This window comes from Chelmon rostratus, chromosome 3, assembly GCF_017976325.1.
Source record: "Chelmon rostratus isolate fCheRos1 chromosome 3, fCheRos1.pri, whole genome shotgun sequence".
Classification (NCBI taxonomy): Eukaryota; Metazoa; Chordata; class Actinopteri; order Chaetodontiformes; family Chaetodontidae; genus Chelmon; species Chelmon rostratus.
The window spans coordinates 22,410,892-22,429,689 of record NC_055660.1 but is presented as its reverse complement, the minus strand read 5'-3'; the positions used below and the strand labels follow the sequence as shown (position 1 = coordinate 22,429,689).

The window sequence follows — 18,798 nt, the reverse complement described above, 5'->3', positions numbered from 1 at the left end:
TCCTCCATACTGTATCAGACCTGTATTACTGCAGTACTTGAACGCAACAATATTCTCAATAAGACTGACATCATGTGAATTATTTTATTCCATAAACCAAAGTTGTCAAATTCTTTTGACACCATGACATGAAATTATGACAAAAGCAAAGGGGGAACTTCACACCTCAATGGCCAAATAAAAACACTTAACTAAAACAGAATAGAAAAACAAGCTAAGCCGACCAAAGTCTGACCAGTGTTTTGTGCCTATCTTCCTAAAACATTTGAAGGCATCGCAAACCATTTTGCACAAATCATTCCAGCCTCCTCATCAAAAACATGAAGCTAAATGAAATGCAAAATAATCTTTAACAAAATATCAGATTAATTCACTTAGCAAATAATTCAAAGTGTGTGATTTAGTGTACATTTAATCAGCATGTCAAAATTTAGGCTTTTGTTATCGTAACTAGAATGGGACATGCATGCAATTTAGAAATTACTTGAGCAAAAATGTGCTCTTTACAATCAGATCCATATATTGATTCTGAATCCACTGAAGAGTAGATTCAGCAGATTTTTCCAGAGCATAAAAATGAACCAAAAAAAGCAAATCACTCAGGCACAGCTGTTTAACCTAAATATAACATCAGTATTTGATTATGGCACATTTTAATCACTTTCCTTCCCCAGTGAAACCTTTAAAGTTTTATTTCTCGCCTTAAGGCACAAATGACAAATCCACAGTGGTGGGGTTTTTTTTTTTCCACACATTTGGCTTCAGTAGGTTATGCACATGTGTTTTCCTCTAAACGACAAATATAGCACAAATGTCATCAATGTGGCACCATAAGTGTCATGGTTAATAAATATACCGCATTCAGTTTCTGCTTTGTCACTAACAGATCTAAAGTCCACTCACATCCTGCAAAAATGACCAATATCTGACCGTCAGCCAATTTTTGAGTGTCACTTTAGCTGAGATACAACAGCCAGAACTGGATCCAGATAAGGCAGCCGAGGTGTTAAACTGACAAACGTGTTAGTGTCAGGCACAAAGCAACAAAGTCAACCAGGAGCTTTTCCAGGGACAGATGTCTGATTCTCACTGACGCAGGCTGAGGTGTTAATCTGTCATCGGTAAAGACGAACCCGCTGCAGTCTGCCTTCAGCGGTTTAGAAAAAAGAGCCCGTAAACAGGAGATAAACATCAGGGTTTGAAACAAAATGTCACAAAGACCGTAAAGGAAGTGTGAGGCCGCTCTCTCCGCAGGCTGAAGAGGAAGCATTACTGCTGGCAGTTAATGAGTTACACTTCAGTATGAGGACATTTGGTGGATAAACCTGTTCAATAAGTGCAACGTTATCTACATGCTCCTCCCTCCTGTTTGTCTGAATGTTAACTGCAGATTGGCACACGTGATCCATTTTCAAATTGGTTATATTTTCCATGAGTTAAAGAAATGGAGAGTTTTTATGGTTTCTTAAATCACTATCAACAATACATTTTGATTAGAGCGCACTTAAAAACAACTATTTGAGATGAGGTGGACAGGAGCCATTTTACTGTACCACAAAGCACTGCAAAACCTCTTTCCAAGGCTGATTTTATGGTTATATGGTAACAAACCTAACTGCATTATTTCCACAGAGCTCACATTTTACAAAAAAAAAAAACAATCACAGGAGGACATTTGGCTTTACAGTGGTCTTTTCCCACTGAACTCGGCTCAAACAAAACTATTTGTTAATTTAATACATCCAAAACTATTTATAGGTCCTCAAGATAAATGCACCAAAGGGGGAAAATCCACCAAACCAAACAAGAAAATGAGGCACATACAACCATTAAAATGGCAGCTTTGCATAGTGAAATCTATGTACAAATGCACATTCTCAGGTTCCAACAGAGAGTAAAGAGAAACACGTGACGTGTTGGCTTCTTCTCCTTGGAGCGGTCACAGGTATTCTTTATAATGACACATTTTGTGACCATTGACCTCCTGGGTACATTCCAACTACCTCCCTCCTTCAGGATCAGCCCAGCTGAGGTAAAAGTTGCATCTTTGCACACAGGTCTACGGTCAGATTACCCAATCATCAGCGCTTATCTCAACAGTCAGCCTGATGTCTTAAGATCTGACCACAGACCGTTTGACGTAAACCGCAGCGGCCCTCATCTCTAACTTTGCAGTTGCACTGCTCAGGTTCTCAAATCTGACCATACTTTGGAAAGTGTGTTAAATCAAATGTAAAACCACATCAATATGATATAGCTCTTTGTCTGTGCAGTGCAACTACAATTAGTTTACCAACAGATGACCTGGAACACCACCCTCCCTTTGTCTATGAACTCCCTTTGTCTCAGTAGCTGGGCGGCTGGTAGCCGGCGTCTCCTGGTGGCTGGGGGTTTGGGATGAAGGGAGGCTGCTGGTGCATGTCAGGGACACTGCTGGGATAGGCTGTGTAAGTGGTAGGGGTGTAGGTAGTGGGGTTGTAGGAGGTGGGGGCATAGGTCGGAGGGTAGGGGGTGTGGTGATCTGGTGGCGGCTCTGCGTAGGTTGGGATAGTAACTTCATGAACGCCACGGCGGAAACGACCCAGGGCAAAATAGGTCAGGATTCCCTGCACAGTGAAATAAAAATGTCAAGTTTATCACAGTTGCTTTAGGTCTTTTGGTCTGTCAATGCATTACATTACTGCTGCATTACTGATGAGTGGTGACGTGGTTCAATGCAGGGTTGTCTTAACAAGTCTTCTGAATGGTGCATTCAGTGGTGGCGGGAAGATCCACATGAGATTTGAAAGCAAACTAAAAAATACCTTTGCAAACACAAGTGCTGTCAGAAAAATGAAGTCTAGAAAAACAATAAGTAAGCAGTGTCTTAAGCAGCTTTCCAGTCCTAAAGGAAGAAATAGTTTGACATTTTTGTAAATATGCTTAACAGCTTTAATGCTGGGAGTTAGGTGAGAAGATCAACACTACTCTCGTGGCTCTCTGTTAAAAACGAAGCTGCAGCCTGCAGCTACTTAACTTATCTTATTTTATTTTACCGTAAGACTTGGAAACAAGGGGAAACAGCTAGTCTACCGCTGTCCACAGGTAACAAAATCCATCAACATGTGTTACATTGCATTTGTTTAATGTGTACAAAAATCAATCACTAGAAACCGCTCGTTGTGGAGTAGATGGAGCCACGATGCCCAGCCAAGAAATAGTCCCGCACATAATCCCCCACGTGGTCTTTATTTGAAGCTAGAGTCATACTTAACAAACATTTGAGAGTGGCGTTGATCTTCTCATCTAACTCTTGGCGAGAAAGCGGATAAGCACTTTTCCCAAAATGTCAGACTTGCTTTTAATAAAAGCTATGATAGTCTTTAAAAAAATAGAAAATATCTAGAAACTTAACTTAATTAGCAAAATGCATCAATAATCAATAATCTGAATGTGGCTTATTGACCTTCTCACTTAAACTAGAGCTCGGGTGCAAAGAGAGACACATTTTTACGCGTTTTTAGTGAAGAGAAGACAACAGCGGTCATGCTCACCCAGGTGGCGATAGAGAAGAATGAGAAGGCCACGGTGGCGCGTGCAGCGTCCATGGGGACACCGCTGACTTCATGAGTGCGACCCCACTGACTGGCCAACAGGCAGAAACACACAAACCACAGGAAGGTCCACACCCCTGGAAAACACACAGAGACACAGATGCACAAACACAACGCACAGATATAAATGATTGTTTTCGTCGCATGAAAAGATAATCAAAAGTGCTCAGCTGAAAACCCCTGATGTGAAAAGTGAATTCCTGTGAAAAACACACAAAAGGACAAACAGCAGCAGAATGGAAGAGCTCTCATGTTGCCATCTGCTCAAATGACCACAAGCTGCTTTTCAAACCGCCACTTCTTTGTTTCCCTGAGTAATGGCTGACTGTGAGCTGTATCGTGTACAGCTGATAAATGTTTCATTTCATCAGAAACTTTCACGTTGTCCTCAGCCCGCTGCTCACTCATCGCCTACTGTGCGCAACGTTGAATAATACACGTTACGTCAGGAAGACAGGCAGCGGTCTGTCCCCCGTTGCGCCGATACTCAGAGGCTCCAGTCAAAACCAGGAAGCTGACACTGAGAGGGGAGCGCTGAGATCAGGAGGTAACCACTCATGGTACAATTAATAAAGCTGTGCTAAAAATGTCACTACACTACTGCCAGTTATCATCTTCAGACAACCACGTAGGCGAGTGTCAAAAGGCGAGTGTCCTGAGAAATGAGTTTAGTCTCCGCTATCTCCACTCACTGGACACGTGGACTCCATTCAAAGCCGTCCACTGTTCTGTCATTCAGTGGTACTAATTTTTGCGAAAATAACCACATTTTCAGACATGTAATTCAACTCTCAAGGTCACATTAAAGCACAACTAACTAATGTTTTTTTGGGCACTAGGGGGCAGTTGAACAAGATGTAAATACAACATCAACAAATTACTGGCTTGAAAAACTGATATGGTGAGCATGTTAGCAAACACAGCTAAAATAATTCACTCTTCTTTTAGCTCTGTTTTTGGCCTCCACCAACTCCTGATGGAAATATATGGCTCTTAAGCTGCTAAACGCTCCGGTAAGTTCACCAGCTAGTTGCTAACTTTGTCTGTCTGCTGTTTGGTGCTGAGTTGGTGGTGTGCGGGGGGGTTTTAATGCTTTTTCTCTGAAAACAGCTGGCTGCTGCAGCTGGAGCGGAGGTAGGTCAGAGCGCTGAGACTGAACCAAAACAGTAATAGGCTGTAACACTAAAACAAGAGACACAATTCACGCTTTGAGCAACACCTTTGATGTAACACAGTCATTTGAGTCACTGTTAATATGAAAAAATACTGATTAGTGAATCTTCAAAGCTCTTACAAACAAACAAAGAAATCCCTTTAATGTTCCTGCTCACCTGAGAACCCCAGGTCTGCCATGACAGCATACTTCCTTTCCTTTGCGTTGCTCATAAAAGGCACATAAACATCCAACACCAGGAAGGCCACACACGCCAGGAAGGCGATCACCCCGATGCCGACAGCATAGTGGCATGCCGAGTCATTCTGATTGAAGATGCACTTCGCCTCGGCGCTGTGGACGGTGTTGATGTATCCCTCTGTTGTGATGCAGGCAAACACCACCATGGCAAATATCTGCAGAGGAAAGAAGGAGGTGGCCTTCAGTCGTTTGCAAAGACACAAGAGGAACTGTGTGGCTAAAAGAACGTGTCGCTGGCTTTCCGAGTTGACCCATTAACTTCGCATAGCGTGCTTTCTACAACAACAACAACAACCACAACAGAACTTTTAACTATCAGGAGTTTCTTGAAGAGGAGAAAGAGAAACCAAAACAGTCATTGTGTTACCACGAGACAAATGTAACAAACATTAGAAGAGATTGCTGAATTCACCAGACTCAAAAGATGTCACATAACAAAAAAAAACTCACAAGAACCTGCATCCATTTCTATTATTTCTACAAATTGGCCAAAACATGTCATAATCACACGAAACACAGTGACATTATTACGTGTCATCATTAACATCTCTTTTCTTATTGCGGACTCGTGAGATGCGGCCCCGGCTCTTGTGCTCCTCTTGTGTGTCTGAAGTGAAGAGTGCTAACAGTGTCTCTGACCGTCCCGTGCTCGGCTGCTGTCTGCTCTGGTTACCCACCTAACCATGTGACCTACTTCTGAGCGCAGCTGCCTGCCATGTGACTCCAGAGATGCCACCGACTGCCTAACAACGCTCATAATGAGAGGAGGAGGATAGAGAGGGACTGTTAAATAAGTGGGAAGTAGGATGAGGTGAGAGGGCACATAGAGAAATTACCACAATCACGATGAGAGAAAAAGTACCGAGAACTACAGGAGACAGAGACGTTAGGGAAGTGAATGTGGGGAGTTCCAAAACACAAGACAAAAGTGAGACGGAAGGACGGTTAGTGAAGCAGATGGATATATTTGTACACAAACGGACAGATGGAAAAGCGTTTGTGTCAGGGCTGGCCAAAGTGGGGCCCATGGGCCAAAGTTGGCCCGCCTGGCGAGCAAATAAATAAAATTACTTTTTATTCTATTTTAACATAAATCGCAGTTTATGCTGTTTTTTTGTGAGGTAAAAGTGCTCTTTAAACATTTAAGATCCTAAATTATTACTGATGTTTCGTAATCTGAGCATGACGGGCACAGGAAGTCAGTCAATATGGGGAACTGGCTCATTTTTGGGCCGTGGCCCGCAATGAAATGTCAGTCTCAGCCCTTTAAGGGAAAAGTTTGTGAACTCCTGGTTTGTGTGTTGAGCGACAGATGTCAGAAAATTCCCAAATATCCTATATGTACAAGCAGTATGTCTTTTCGTTGCTCACTGCTCACAATTTAGCATACATATACTGGAAATATACTGTTTCAATGCAGTATGTAGTCAGGGCAGCAGGGTCACTAAAGGATACGGCTTTTATCATTCATTTCAGAGAAAGTTTAGTGATGTGATTCAGCAGCTTAAATGACTAAAGGTCACTGTACTCAACCTTTCCTTGTTCCAGGAGCAGTTGTGGTGCATCATGGGACTTGTAGGCCGGGTTACAGAGCGAACAATCCTGTCTTGTGCCATAGGCGCTGGCTCCCCGAAGTAAGATTAAAACGGCCAGAGATACACGGTGATCTAGCCAGCGTGACTCTGAGCTGAGCGCAGCTGCACTCAGTGTGTTTGAGAGGGGGATCAGTGGCACACATTCACCAAGAGTAAAAGAGAGGGCTGGCGGGGGGAGAGGTATCACCTTACCTGCCCATCAGACCCTGTTTACCAGTGACACACACATAATCTGTCTCGCGCACAGTTTCCCAAACGCATGCACACAAACAGCAGCTGAGGCGACCGAGGGCACATTCTGTCCTCAGGCTTCATCCGCCGCGCTGGACATGCTCCACTATCCAGGTGAAAGTGTGTGTTTTCTCACAGCTGACACTCACACAGGCCTGACAAATAGTCAAGAGTCTGTAGGAGGTGAAAGCGGTCCCATATGACAGACCCCCCTTTCAATGAGGATCAAAATCTAACAGTTTCATATCAGCAAGGTGGTCGAGGACAGATTAAAGACAGCTGGATCTGTGTGCTCGCAGTCACCCAGGCTTGAACAACTGCAGACTTTAATGTGACTATAACCTGTCAGGTTGAGATTCATTCTGGACTTTGCAGATCAGTGTTCAAACCACAAAAACAAGCCTGTGCCTTAAGGTTTGCCTAGCAACATGTGATCAGCAGCGTACAGAAGTTTCCCTGGTTCATGAATTTCCTTCTATGCAAATGGCCTTTCTCTGTGAAACCCATTTTTGCTGCTGACTTTTAATATAAACTTTTAAAAGACTACCTTTTATCAATTCAAGACGCTGCAGAGGAAGGTGATTTCTTATCATCTGGCTTCAGAGGTTACAGGTATGTAACCCTCCTGTGGCTGGCTGCTGTCTGGTGAGCACAGATCTGCTGTTACAGACTACACATTGAGAATACCGCGCGTCCTGTAGTTAGCTGGTCTTCCAAAAGTGGAAGAGTCTCACAGTTTTCTGTCTTTTGTCCTCTGGCCACAGCAGTGTTGACCTGTGCTGTCGCCGCGCTGCTGTCATGCACCAGCTGCGTGCAACATGACGCCCCGCGCAGACGCTGCGCATAGTGGCCTTCATTGAGCGGCTCCACACAGCAGTTTGTTTACGGGCTCCCGGCCTAGACGCACCTGCTCACAGACCACGTTGGATATTACTTCTGCCTCTTTTGAAAAGCTCCAACACAATCTCGCTCTCCACTCACCCAGCTGAGCAGGCGCACGATGGTTTGCGGTTGTCGGACAAACTTGGAGAAGTCGAAGCCTCCTCCTGCAAGCGAAGCCCCGTACGCACTCGCGCCGTCCGTCTCCTCCATGTCTCTCCCGTTCGGCCGATTTCCTCTGGAGCTCTTCGCGTGGCTCTGCGCCGATCGGACAGGACAGCCTGCCAACTCAAACTAAACCTTATCAGCCGCCAGCCCCCGCACTGCCGCCGCTTCTTCTGGCGAAGACGAGGGAGCCACCCAGAGGCGCTGCGCTGTCCTGCCGCGCGTCACAGGGGCGGAGCTGGCCGCCGAGGAGCTCAGGAAGAGGATCACGTCGGACTGCTATCACCATTTTACCACCCAGTATAGATAGAAGATGTAATAATTCATACTGAAGAGACAGCACAGAGCGCCATGAGCAGATGTTTATTTCTGTGTTTACAGAGCAAAAAGTTTGAACCCTCAGGGCTCCTCAACTGGTTCATCCTCCAACGTCTTCCCCTCTTCCTCAGTTTGGGGCCAATCATCCACAGAGGCTTCAGATGCCTGAGGGCAGAACAGGCAGGCACAGCATGAGAGTCCGACTGCTTGCGAGTGACTAGCTGATTGATTTAACTCAGTTTTTTGATCTCACCTGATCAAATTCGCCACCTCTGGCTGTCTTCACCACATCAGCATCCTCATGGTACTCTGACAAATCCTGTAAGATAAAACACTTGAAGAGCTCCGTGTCATGAGATGGTGCAATGCAGCGCTCATTCCCTGAATGGTGGAGATGCAGAAAGATTGACTCACCAGCTCGCCTTCATACGCAACCACCATGCTGTCCATCTCCAAGCCCAACCTGAGAGGAGTAAAGCCACTTGTCACATATCCAGCTGTCTGGAGACTGCAACGTTTTAATAATGATAATACTTCACTTATATTGTACCTTTCATACAAGAATTGCAGCTGAGTGTGCGTTACAATAAAGAAATCACATGCACCAAGTGCTTCACATTAAAAAACACAGAGTGAACATAAAAACAGGGACAGGAAGTGAATGTAAAATGAGATGGGAAATAAAGCCACAGGCCACAAGAAACACAGGCCGAACTACACGCACTTTTTACTGTTTTTCTTGCTCCACATTCACATGTTGAACTGCTCACTGAGAGGACAGAGCTGTGAGACAACAACGTACGGCGCAAGATATTTCCAGATCGAGCCAGCTGGGCGTCTGCTGTCGTTGTAAAACTGTGACTGTGAGCTGCATCGGAGATCAGTTGTTGCTTCAGTTCCTTGGTCACCAATAGAGGTTAAAGATATGACCTGTTGGTCCAGTGGGTCCAATCAATCCACCACATAAGCACATCCCCAGCACAAAGCCTTGCCCCTTCTCTCCACACGTCCACATGTTTACTGTCAGTCAAGCTGTTTAAAGGCAGAATAAGTCCTGTTGTAAGGTGTGATGTATGTCATTACTGCTTTAATTCATGTGTGACCATAAACAAACAAGATTAATCAGGTATTATTTCCGCTGCACCTTTTCACTAAGCATCTGCCGTTTTTTGTTTTGAACTGCAACCTGACACAATGCTGAAGTGTGTCATGGACCTGTTGCGTCAGTGTCATGTTTTACCCTCCCTCACCATGAAAAGTGACTCAAGTAATTAAATGTGTGACGTCAGATTAGACTCATCATGATTTGAGTTAAATTCAGTACCTACATTTTTAAAGCTAAGTCTACTGTGACAGTTGGTTTCACACTGGCCATGAACGGTGGTCTCCTCTGTAAAGGTCCTGTGTCCGACCCATCCATCCACCCCGACCTCCTCCATACGCAGACTTTTATGCTGTTTTTCACTACATTTGTGTTTTGCTCAGTAGCTGCCACTGCACCCTCAAACACACATGTACTTTTCACACCTGAGCCAAAGCATGACATCGGCACACTATTATGGCCATTGTAATTCTTTCTTAATAATGAAACAACTGAGTGAGGAGAAATGGACTCACAGAGACTTCTCTCCATACTGCCTTTGCCCTGAAAGAAGAGTAAAAACAATCATTCACAGTAGCAATGAGGAGTTAGCCACACCAGATAAGAGCCGGGACTCTGAAATGACAGAAACACCGAACTCACTGAACACCACTCCAATCCCACAACAGATGGAGACCAGGAGAACCACGACTGTGAAACATCCGAAGACAATCGCCACCACCAGGACGGGGAGACGATTCAGCACTGGAGGATCAGGAAGATGAAGAAGACATGAAACCACCTGTCACCTGTCACAAGGATGTTTTACTAAAGTCAAGAGGAGTGGATTGTTGGCTATACCGTCTTTATCCAAGTAGCGCCTTTTGCTGCTGATGGCGGTGGTGTTGTCAAAGCTGTCTGACACTTCACAGTGGTACATCCCAGTGCTGCTCCTCCCTACAGACAGCAGCAGTACAGACTGTTCTGGAGGCTGGTTGACCACATAGTAGAAGCTTCCTCGGTCATGTAGAAGGGTTTTGTTGAGGAACCACTGGTACCGTGGGAGAGATCCCTTGGCCGCCTTGCAGTAGAACCTCAGGCCAATCACAGCATAGTTGTCCCCAATGTCAGAGTCTGAATGCATCGTCACAGGCCCACCAACCGGGACTGTTGGAGATATTGTGGATCAAAAAGAGACATTGAGGACAAACATTGATAAAAAGTAGTGTGTACCACAGTGTTAATCCAGCAGTTTCACACAATGCTCATACCAACTTCTAGGGGAATCCACTGACTGCGTGCGACCCACTTTCCATTGTTTGCCTGGCACTGGAGCCTTCCCAAGTGCTGGCCCAAGACCAATGCAACTTTGAATGTGGCATTTCTCTCTTCAGTTGTTGCGCTGGCAACCAATTCTGTCCCGTTGTAAAGTGAAAAGGTGACAGGCGGAGTCCCTTTTGTTGACTGACAGGTGACCATGGCAGAGTAGATGTGGGAATCCTCCTTCAACACCGTGAAGGCGATGTCAGGGTTTGACACCAGGTCTGAGGGAACGGGATGTCAGAACGTGATATTTTATTCAGAGAAACCCGGGCATGTCTGTAACATGTGAACCTGAGAGATTACTCACAACAGACGGCAGCTAACCTTTGACCGTGACAACAACTTCAGAGCTGTTGGCGGTGAAGACCTCTGTTTCGTTGAAGCGGTTGGTGGCGATGCACATGTAGGCGCCGCTGTCTTTAGAGGTAGTTCTGAGGGTGACACAGGAAATCATTTCGCTACCTTTTATTTTACTTTCTGATGCTGACTGCAAATTCATCACTGCTGCTAGCTACATAAACATCAAATTGATTAGATTAGATTAAATTGAATAGATTCAGCTAATTTCTGAGGAGCTATACGCTGTTGGCGTCTGGTTTATGCTATTGCCGCTACTACTCCTCTGTGACTGCGTGTGCACAGTATGCCCTGTCATCCATGCAGTGCTCCACCGCCCAGAATCACCGCTGCAACCTCCCAGCAACACCCCACCAACCACATGGGAACCACCTGGCACAAACCTTGTTTTACGAATGCTCCACTCACTGACAATGACTCAAAAAAACACTCAACTTCTCACAACCACGTAGTAACAGCTGTCCAGAGACAATCTCAACGGCTTCCACTGACCTATTGATCAAGAGATGGTCATAGGTGAGAGGAGCCCAAGAGACGAGCTGGCCGTTCAGCAGCCACTTGTAAGAGACATGATTTCCAGCAGTCAGCTTGCAGTGCATCTGCAGTGTCTCCCCCTCAAAGAAATCCACTGGACCAGAGCGGACATCAATCTCTGGGCCTTTCACTGGCTCTGCAGGACAGACAGCAACAGACTCTTATTTCAAACTAGCAGTAAGTCTTTTTGGAAACATACTCTTGTTAGGGGAGTAAAGATCCACTGATTTCTAAAGCTGAGCTCCAATTGCACGATTCATTAAGGAAACATACAATACCTGGTTGGTTACTGTTAAACATAATATGGTGGGCACATTATTATTTTATCAGTCTTGATGGTTGTCTGCACACTGTGTCATTTATTCTGAAAATGCTGAAATATTCTGATTATGTTCAATCTCCAAAGCAAGCATTAAATTTCCACAGTGCTTCTGGGAACCTGTTGCTCTTCCCTTTATTTAACCAGGCTAACAAAAGTGTCACACACTGTCACCAAAAAATATCTTTACCTAAGATGCACACCTTACACTTGACAATGACGTGCACTTTGAGAAATGTGTTTCGATGTTAACTGTTAAATGGAAGCCATATATATGTAATATATTCCTGATAATAAAGAGACTCACCAACAACCTTCAGGTAGTGTACGTTGCTGACAGTCGGCTCTATGTTTGAGTTGTTCTGTGCTTTGGCCACACACTCCAGGTTCCCCTCGTGGTAAGGTTTGATTATAATGGGGAAGGATGCAACCTCCCCAGCCAGGGAGGTGTATTCACCCAGCAACTTGTCATGGTTACCCTCTCTAGAAAAAGTTGATAATTTCTGTCAGTAATTTCACTTTTCAATGCAGCAGACAGATCTAATGTAAACAAATACTCACTTGAATAACTGCAGCAGGATGGATTCATTATTTGGGTAGGTCAGCAGTTGACAATGAAACTCTACAACATCTTTCACCAAAGCCTCAGATGGGCCAAATAGTCGAGGAACACCCAGAAATGACTGACCTATCGCAAAATGAAATGAAATACAATCAATCAAAGCTACAAAATGTATTAATTGAGTATACACACACTCAAACAAGTGACTTACTGCTCGCCTTGCTACAGTAGCACAACCCTGTGGAGAGAGAGAGGATATCGTTAATAGTTTAGCAGGAGTTGTAATATACGAAGCGTACTGCAGCACGGCTTGATGGCTTACCCAGTAAGACCACAAAGATGGACGCAAACATTCTTAAAGAAAAACGGATGCCTTGAATACAATCACACTATGCTGTGTAATGCAGGAGTTCTGACAGTTTGGAACTGAGGGCTGAGGCACTGTGTACACACACACACACACACACACACACACTTAGAAACATGTGCAAATAGCTGATAGTGTCACACTACACCTCCCTGCCGTACCCTCCCTCTCTGGAACATCACAAGATCAATTCATTCACTTGTGCCACAACTGTCAGGGTGGGAAAAACAGTCACACCACACGCATTCAGGAGCTTCTGACATTGAAAATATGAATACCAAAACAACATCAAGTCAGACGCATTGCGAAGTAGAGATGAAGGTGTGATCAAGTATCATTTTCTTTCATGGGTTTAATTGAAAAAAACAACAAAACATCATTTGAAATTAGAATTTTTATTTAAAAAAAACATGACAGTATACATCAGTTTTGCTTGATTGTTTCAACTTAATGTTCCACCAGTTTCTTATAAGCAACTTGGAAGCTCAGGAAAAGTAATAAAAACAAAAAACAGCTGCAGATTTAGAATAAAGCAATTTGATGAGAGGTGCAGGTTCCTCCTGTGTCATACTGTGACCTCTACAGTCTAAAACAGAGAGAGAGAACAGTCATGATGTGTTTACACCCGGTTCACATTGATTCAGATAGGACTGTTATAAATAAGAATTATTATTATCATTCACTTAGGATATAGAGATGGTCAATTTTTGTTAAAGAGTTGATTTTGTCTTAAAAAGAAGAACCGTAGATATGACTTTATTTAATCAATTTCCTAATAATTTCTGTATGTGCATTTCCAAACTGTTTCTAATCCATTTTCTGAGGAATTTCCTTGAAAGGAATACTCCATTCAGAAAGTTTATTCACGAATTGTTGATATATTTAGGATTTTAATGCTTGCCTGTAGACAAATGTTTGCATATTGTGCAGGCCTGCTGTGCACTGACTTCAACTCTCTTTAGATTATAGTCAAAAATAATTGGTTAATACTTTTGATGGGTCTGTAATTTCTGAATAATTTACGCAAAAACTTCCTGGAGAAAACTATTAAAATTTTTACTAATAATAGGGAAAATACACTCATACACAACGGCATGCTCTGCACGCCGTTTTTTGTTAAGTTTCCCCTTGTGTGTTGTCTTTGCCTGTTTTTTTGTCACATCCTGTTTTATTTTGAAGGTTCATGTTATGTGTCTTTGGGTTACTTTACTTCCTGTGTTTTCCCGCCCTTGTGATTGTCTGATGTGTTTCACCTGTGTGCCATTAGTGTTCCTGCCCAGTGTATATAAGTCTGTGCCTTCCCCCAAGTCTTTGTCGGGTCGTTGTCTGTGAATCCTTGTTGTCCATGTGCCCTTGCCCTTGCCCTTGCCCTTGCCCTTGCCCTTGCCCTTGCCATAGCCATAGCCATAGCCATAGCCATAGCCCTAGCCCTGTAGGTGAGTGTTCTTTGTTGTGTTTTCTTTGTTCATGTCCGTGCTGTGATTTATGTGATTGTCTCCTTGGTTTGTCTTTGTCCTTTGTTTGCCACAGTTCCCGTAAGTTTGTTTCTTGTCTTGTTCTTGTCTTTGTTCCTGTTTATGCCTTGTTTTATGTTAGTGTTCCACCATCCTTAGTGTTGTCTGCGTTTCCCTTCTTAGTTGAGTTTCTAGGCCATTGTCCGTTCATGAGTGCTATTTGTTTGTAACTTTAATAACCTAGTTTCTGTTTTCCTTTCATAGTTATAGCATTGCCGAATTGTTCTCCTTGTTAAGAGTGATTTTCTATTTGATTACTTTTGTTATTTAGATTCTTGTTTCTCCGTTTTCTAGGAGTGTATTTTGAGTTAGTTTTTCATATCCAGTTCTTTCAGTTGGTCAGTTCCGTTTTCATAGCCTTTGTTTTCCTCCTTTGGGAGCGTTTTCTGTTCGTTATGTTATTTATTAATAGTTATTCATAAGTCTTGTCCCTAGCTCCGTTGTGTCTTGTGTTCATGTGTTGTCATTCCCTGTGTTGCGTCGTTGTTGTGTGAACTGTTACCCTTGTGTGTCAGTCATTACTCCCCTGAGTTTTAGTTGTCTTGGGTTTTCGTGTCTTGTGTTAAATAAATTTATTTTGAATCTACGCCCCATGTGTCTGCATTTGGGTTCTACTCCTTAGTTCCCCTAAGTCCCCACTTTCCTGACACAAACAAAGCATTTTCCATTGATTAATTGCTAGTTTAATCCAGACAGTCTTTTGGCCAGTGAAAATGCAAAAAAGTCAAAAATACTAAATTTGTCTGCAGGCAAGCATACGGTTCAGTACATGAATTTACAGCTACATATCTATCAGTTCCTTTCTAAGAAATTATAAGAAACTAATTGACCTGTAAAGAATCACTGAACACTATGTAGTTTTCCACTGATTCAAAATCTTTGTGTTTAAATGCAGAGTCGGCATGTGTTTTGGAGGCCTGTATACCTGACTCTGAACATCGCAGTCTGCAGAGGAAGCATCAGCCTGCTTCCCTCCTGACACGGGTGTGGGCCCAGGCAGAGGAAGTGCTTCATAACTGGGACTGGAAGGCACAAACAGTGTTGAATGGGTCGATTTAAGCTGAGCAGAACAATAAACTTTGTGAGGTCCATAAAGAGAAAGCTTACTTTGTTGGAGCAATGTGGGCGTGAGCTGTGAAGAACATGAGACATGAATTTAGTTAAGCATTTCCAGTCCCTCTATTTCTACCTGACATATACACACACACAAAAACACACACACCTCGCTCGCGGTCAAACATCTTGTACACACAGCCTACACCCACTGCCAGCGACAGAAGGAGGAAGCAGCAGAACGCTATGGTAATGACCTCTGTGGTGGTAGTGAGAACCCCTGTGGAGGAGAAGAGACAGGGCCAGTGAAGTATTACATACTGTGGAGGCAGCATGTAATGCATTTGAATATTCAGTATGTGCTTTTTACTTGGTGTCGTTTCAGTGGAAGATGTTGCTCGAGGCATGGAGTTAAGGGTCCTGTCTGATCGAGAGTGAAAAGTGTGATGTGGAGAAGAGCACAGAGAACCCACCAGAGCAGGCAAATAAACAGGCCAATGTGAAACGCTACGATGAGTCTAGAGTAAAGATAAGTCTGTTAAATATGCTTTGAGTTTTTACCGAGTTCCAAAAAAAGTCTGCTACCACTCAGGGTATCTGCATGGTGAATATGTAGCGAGAGCTACAGCCAGGAGCGCTGTTTCCCACTGTTTCCAGTCTTTATGCTAAGCTAACTGATTGCTGGCTGGCTAAGTAATGTTCACCGTACAGATTCAACAATGATATCAATCCAATCGTCTAACCCTCTCTAAACAAGCAAGTATTTCCTAAAGTGTCAAACTGTTAGCTTTTGTTTGACACTTAGTCTTGATCTTCTCACCTGTGACCCGGACCAGAACAGCTGCACTCTCCACCCATGGCCCAGACTCATCGTAGCTGTCCCTGACCCGGCAGCGGTAATACCCAGACTCCTCCGGGCCAAGCTTGGTCAGAAAGAGGGTTCTTCTATGGTCGGTCAGGGCATAGTGAGACAGGACGGGCTGAATGTGGGAGTCCACATATGTCTCAGAGGGAAGGACTGAGTCGTTCAAGAGCCAGGAGACGTGAGGGAAAGTTCCTCTGCCGATCTGACAGCTCAGCCGAGCTGCAGCCATTTTGGAGTCAGCTCTGAAGAGATATTCAACCTCCACTTCCACATCACCTCTCACTGGGACTGTACGAACAGAGGGGAGCAGAATGAGAGGAAGATCATCAGAGTGGAACTAGAGCTAGGCAGTCACGGAAAGACACATTTCCTTCACATGTGTAACTCATACCCACTACCAGAGTCACGGGCTCACTCATCAACTCCTGCACCTCAGAATTCACCCTACATCGAGCCACGCCCATGTCCAGCCCTGGCACCATGGCAACGGGGAACCAGGCGGCGAGGGATTCAGTTGCCGTGACAGATCCCACTTCTTTGTCATCTAGTAAAAGAGAGAAGTTGACTGGAGGACTCCCTCTTGTTGTCCAGCAGGTCACGTTGCCACAGTAACTGCCTCCCTCTTTGGAGATGGAGAAAGAGAGCCTTGGTTTTGAAACATAGACTGGAGGAGGAATGAAGGGACAAGAAGATGGGAACACGGATGACACAGTACATGTTAGGCTGCAGAGAAACATCACTCAGATCTAGTCAACATTTCAGGTAGGTGCATGAATCAGGAGCACATGGCCAAAAGTATGTGGACAATTGTGTAATTTTGGTCCAATGAACGACGTTGCCAACACTGGTAGCATGGTTAAAAACAACCATAAGTTATTCAGTACCTCCACCCTCTGGTAAGTCTTCAGTGTGTATTATTTGTTGACACATACCTTTAACTGTCACCTGGAAGTCTGTGCTGCTGGAAAACCTCTTGATGTCCTGCACACTGGACCAAGCCATGCAATAATAGGACCCAGCATGCTCTGGAGTCGCCTTCTCCATCACTAACTTGTTGCCGTTGAGGCGGAGGAAGGGAGAGGTTGAAGCTGTAACTTCCTTCTTGTTAAAAAACCAGGTGTAGGAAAGGTGGGATCCCTTTGCCACGTTGCAGCTCAATACTAAGGGTGACCCCTCGTACACGACTGCGGGGAAGGGTTCAGAAGTCACTCTGGGGTGCGATACTGGAACTGGAAGTCAGGGAATGGTCGATCATTTGGGACAAGAGGAAGGAATCAGGTTTGGAAATGAGTGTCTCCAGTGAACTTTAAAGCTCTAAAAAGATGAACGCTTTCTATGTGTGTTTGTGCCTTTTACTCACTAACTACACTCAGCTTGACGCTGTTGCTGACTCCTGTCCTTCCTCCTGCCGTTGCCCTGCATTGGTAAGACCCCTCTGATGTTGCAGTGACCTTCAGGAAGAATGGTGCAGGTTGGTCACTTTCGAGAGCAGTGGCGAACAGGACACCACTGTCCCTCATCAGCTCGTAGGCAACTGGCAGAGAAGAGTCAGGCGCGATACACCGGAAAGCCACCCTTGAGCCGAGGAAGGCCTTGTCAGGACCAGTCAGCACTGGGTGAAGAGAGATGGACCCGCCTGAAGAAAGAAATTTAACACTGAGAGTTTGGATGGAGCTGAAATTTACCCATTGCAAGTTTTAAAGAGAGTAAGAGCAGCATAGACACCAAATTATTTTATTTCACTTCACTGAATGTTATGAGATCAAACAATACAAGCTCAGGACTTTATAGCACTCTTCACCTGCCACTATATAACACATCAAATATCTGACAAGCTGAGAACCAGTGACGACATACGAAAGATCTCTCAGCAAACTGAGCTCCATATCTCAAGCCCCACTTCTTACTTACTTATCTCGACGAACAAACTTGCCAGAGCTGAAAAAAAAAGAATCAACAACATATTTCAGGAAGAATATTCGTCCTTTCGTTGATGTATTTATGTCGCCATTTAAACAAAGTTCAACTAACTCACCCAAAATTGGCAACAAATGTAGAGTCTGTAGATTCTTCATAACAGTGCTCTGTATTTATCTTTCACATGGTTTCTCCAGCTCAGTTCAGTGTGTGCATGTGTGGATCCATGTACGTAAAAGCTGGGGGTGTCACACTTGTGTTGCGAGTAGATAACATATTAGGCTTCATGTCATCGCACATCACACAAATAAAGCTTTACAAAATGCACAAAAACAAAGGTTTAATGAGCAGGATGTTTGTGAATTATATACAATGACCATGAAATGCTGAGTGAGGTTACATTCAAATGAATAAATAATTGGTTTACTGACAAAAAGTAAAAAAATTCAAACACTTACCATGAATTAAGCTTAACAAACTCACAACATAATCAAATTTATGCAAGTCAAGCCCATAAAAAGCCTGCAGAAGTGACTAATATTAAGATAATGCATCATATCAAGGTTAATAATGACCTTTGCAGAAAAAGGTCACAAATTTGCGACTTATCTGTGCACACTGAGTAACTGGAAAAGTGAGAATTCATCAGTATTTTATTTTCAGCCACCCCCAGGCCCCCACCCAGCTGCCGTTAGCCAAAGCCAGGCTTCT

General features: G+C 44.0%; 3 protein-coding genes across 7 annotated transcripts; all 3 read right to left on the bottom strand.

Moving 5' to 3' along the window:
* Positions 1-70: 70 nt before the first annotated feature.
* On the bottom strand, positions 71-8,068 carry syngr2b (synaptogyrin 2b). The gene is made up of 4 exons (XM_041933401.1): positions 7,815-8,068; positions 4,925-5,162; positions 3,534-3,670; positions 71-2,606 (listed from the first exon to the last, which is right to left on the bottom strand). The coding sequence occupies exons 1-4, from the start codon at positions 7,923-7,925 to the stop codon at positions 2,346-2,348; spliced, it is 747 nt and encodes a 248-aa protein (XP_041789335.1). The 5' UTR covers positions 7,926-8,068; the 3' UTR covers positions 71-2,345.
* A 70-nt stretch (positions 8,069-8,138) lies between these two features.
* Positions 8,139-12,822, bottom strand: si:dkey-93h22.7 (Fc receptor-like protein 5). 3 transcript variants are annotated; one of them, XM_041933393.1, is made up of 13 exons: positions 12,694-12,822; positions 12,583-12,609; positions 12,371-12,497; positions 12,117-12,292; positions 11,449-11,626; positions 10,924-11,030; positions 10,548-10,820; positions 10,138-10,443; positions 9,940-10,041; positions 9,813-9,840; positions 8,610-8,658; positions 8,449-8,514; positions 8,139-8,360 (listed from the first exon to the last, which is right to left on the bottom strand). In XM_041933393.1, the coding sequence occupies exons 1-13, from the start codon at positions 12,722-12,724 to the stop codon at positions 8,277-8,279; spliced, it is 1,554 nt and encodes a 517-aa protein (XP_041789327.1). In that variant the 5' UTR covers positions 12,725-12,822; the 3' UTR covers positions 8,139-8,276. The 3 variants fall into 3 exon arrangements, 1 of the variants encoding a protein (XP_041789327.1); XR_006006722.1 differs by lacking the exon at positions 8,139-8,360 and adding an exon at positions 8,920-9,227; XR_006006723.1 differs by lacking the exon at positions 8,139-8,360 and adding an exon at positions 8,998-9,227 and having other exon boundaries at positions 8,457-8,514.
* A 292-nt stretch (positions 12,823-13,114) lies between these two features.
* Positions 13,115-18,679, bottom strand: LOC121604020 (Fc receptor-like protein 5). Of its 3 annotated transcripts, XM_041933395.1 has the most exons (12): positions 18,546-18,679; positions 18,206-18,340; positions 18,082-18,108; positions 17,531-17,806; positions 17,103-17,399; positions 16,562-16,834; positions 16,126-16,458; positions 15,676-15,729; positions 15,475-15,585; positions 15,360-15,384; positions 15,178-15,274; positions 13,115-13,324 (listed from the first exon to the last, which is right to left on the bottom strand). In XM_041933395.1, exons 2-12 carry the CDS (start codon positions 18,243-18,245, stop codon positions 13,304-13,306), a joined length of 1,554 nt encoding a protein of 517 aa, XP_041789329.1. In that variant the 5' UTR covers positions 18,246-18,340; positions 18,546-18,679; the 3' UTR covers positions 13,115-13,303. The 3 variants fall into 3 exon arrangements, with proteins under 3 accessions (XP_041789329.1, XP_041789330.1, XP_041789331.1); XM_041933396.1 differs by lacking the exon at positions 18,546-18,679 and having other exon boundaries at positions 16,562-16,792; positions 18,206-18,395; XM_041933397.1 differs by lacking the exons at positions 15,676-15,729; positions 18,546-18,679 and having other exon boundaries at positions 18,206-18,395.
* Between the last annotated feature and the right edge of the window lie 119 nt (positions 18,680-18,798).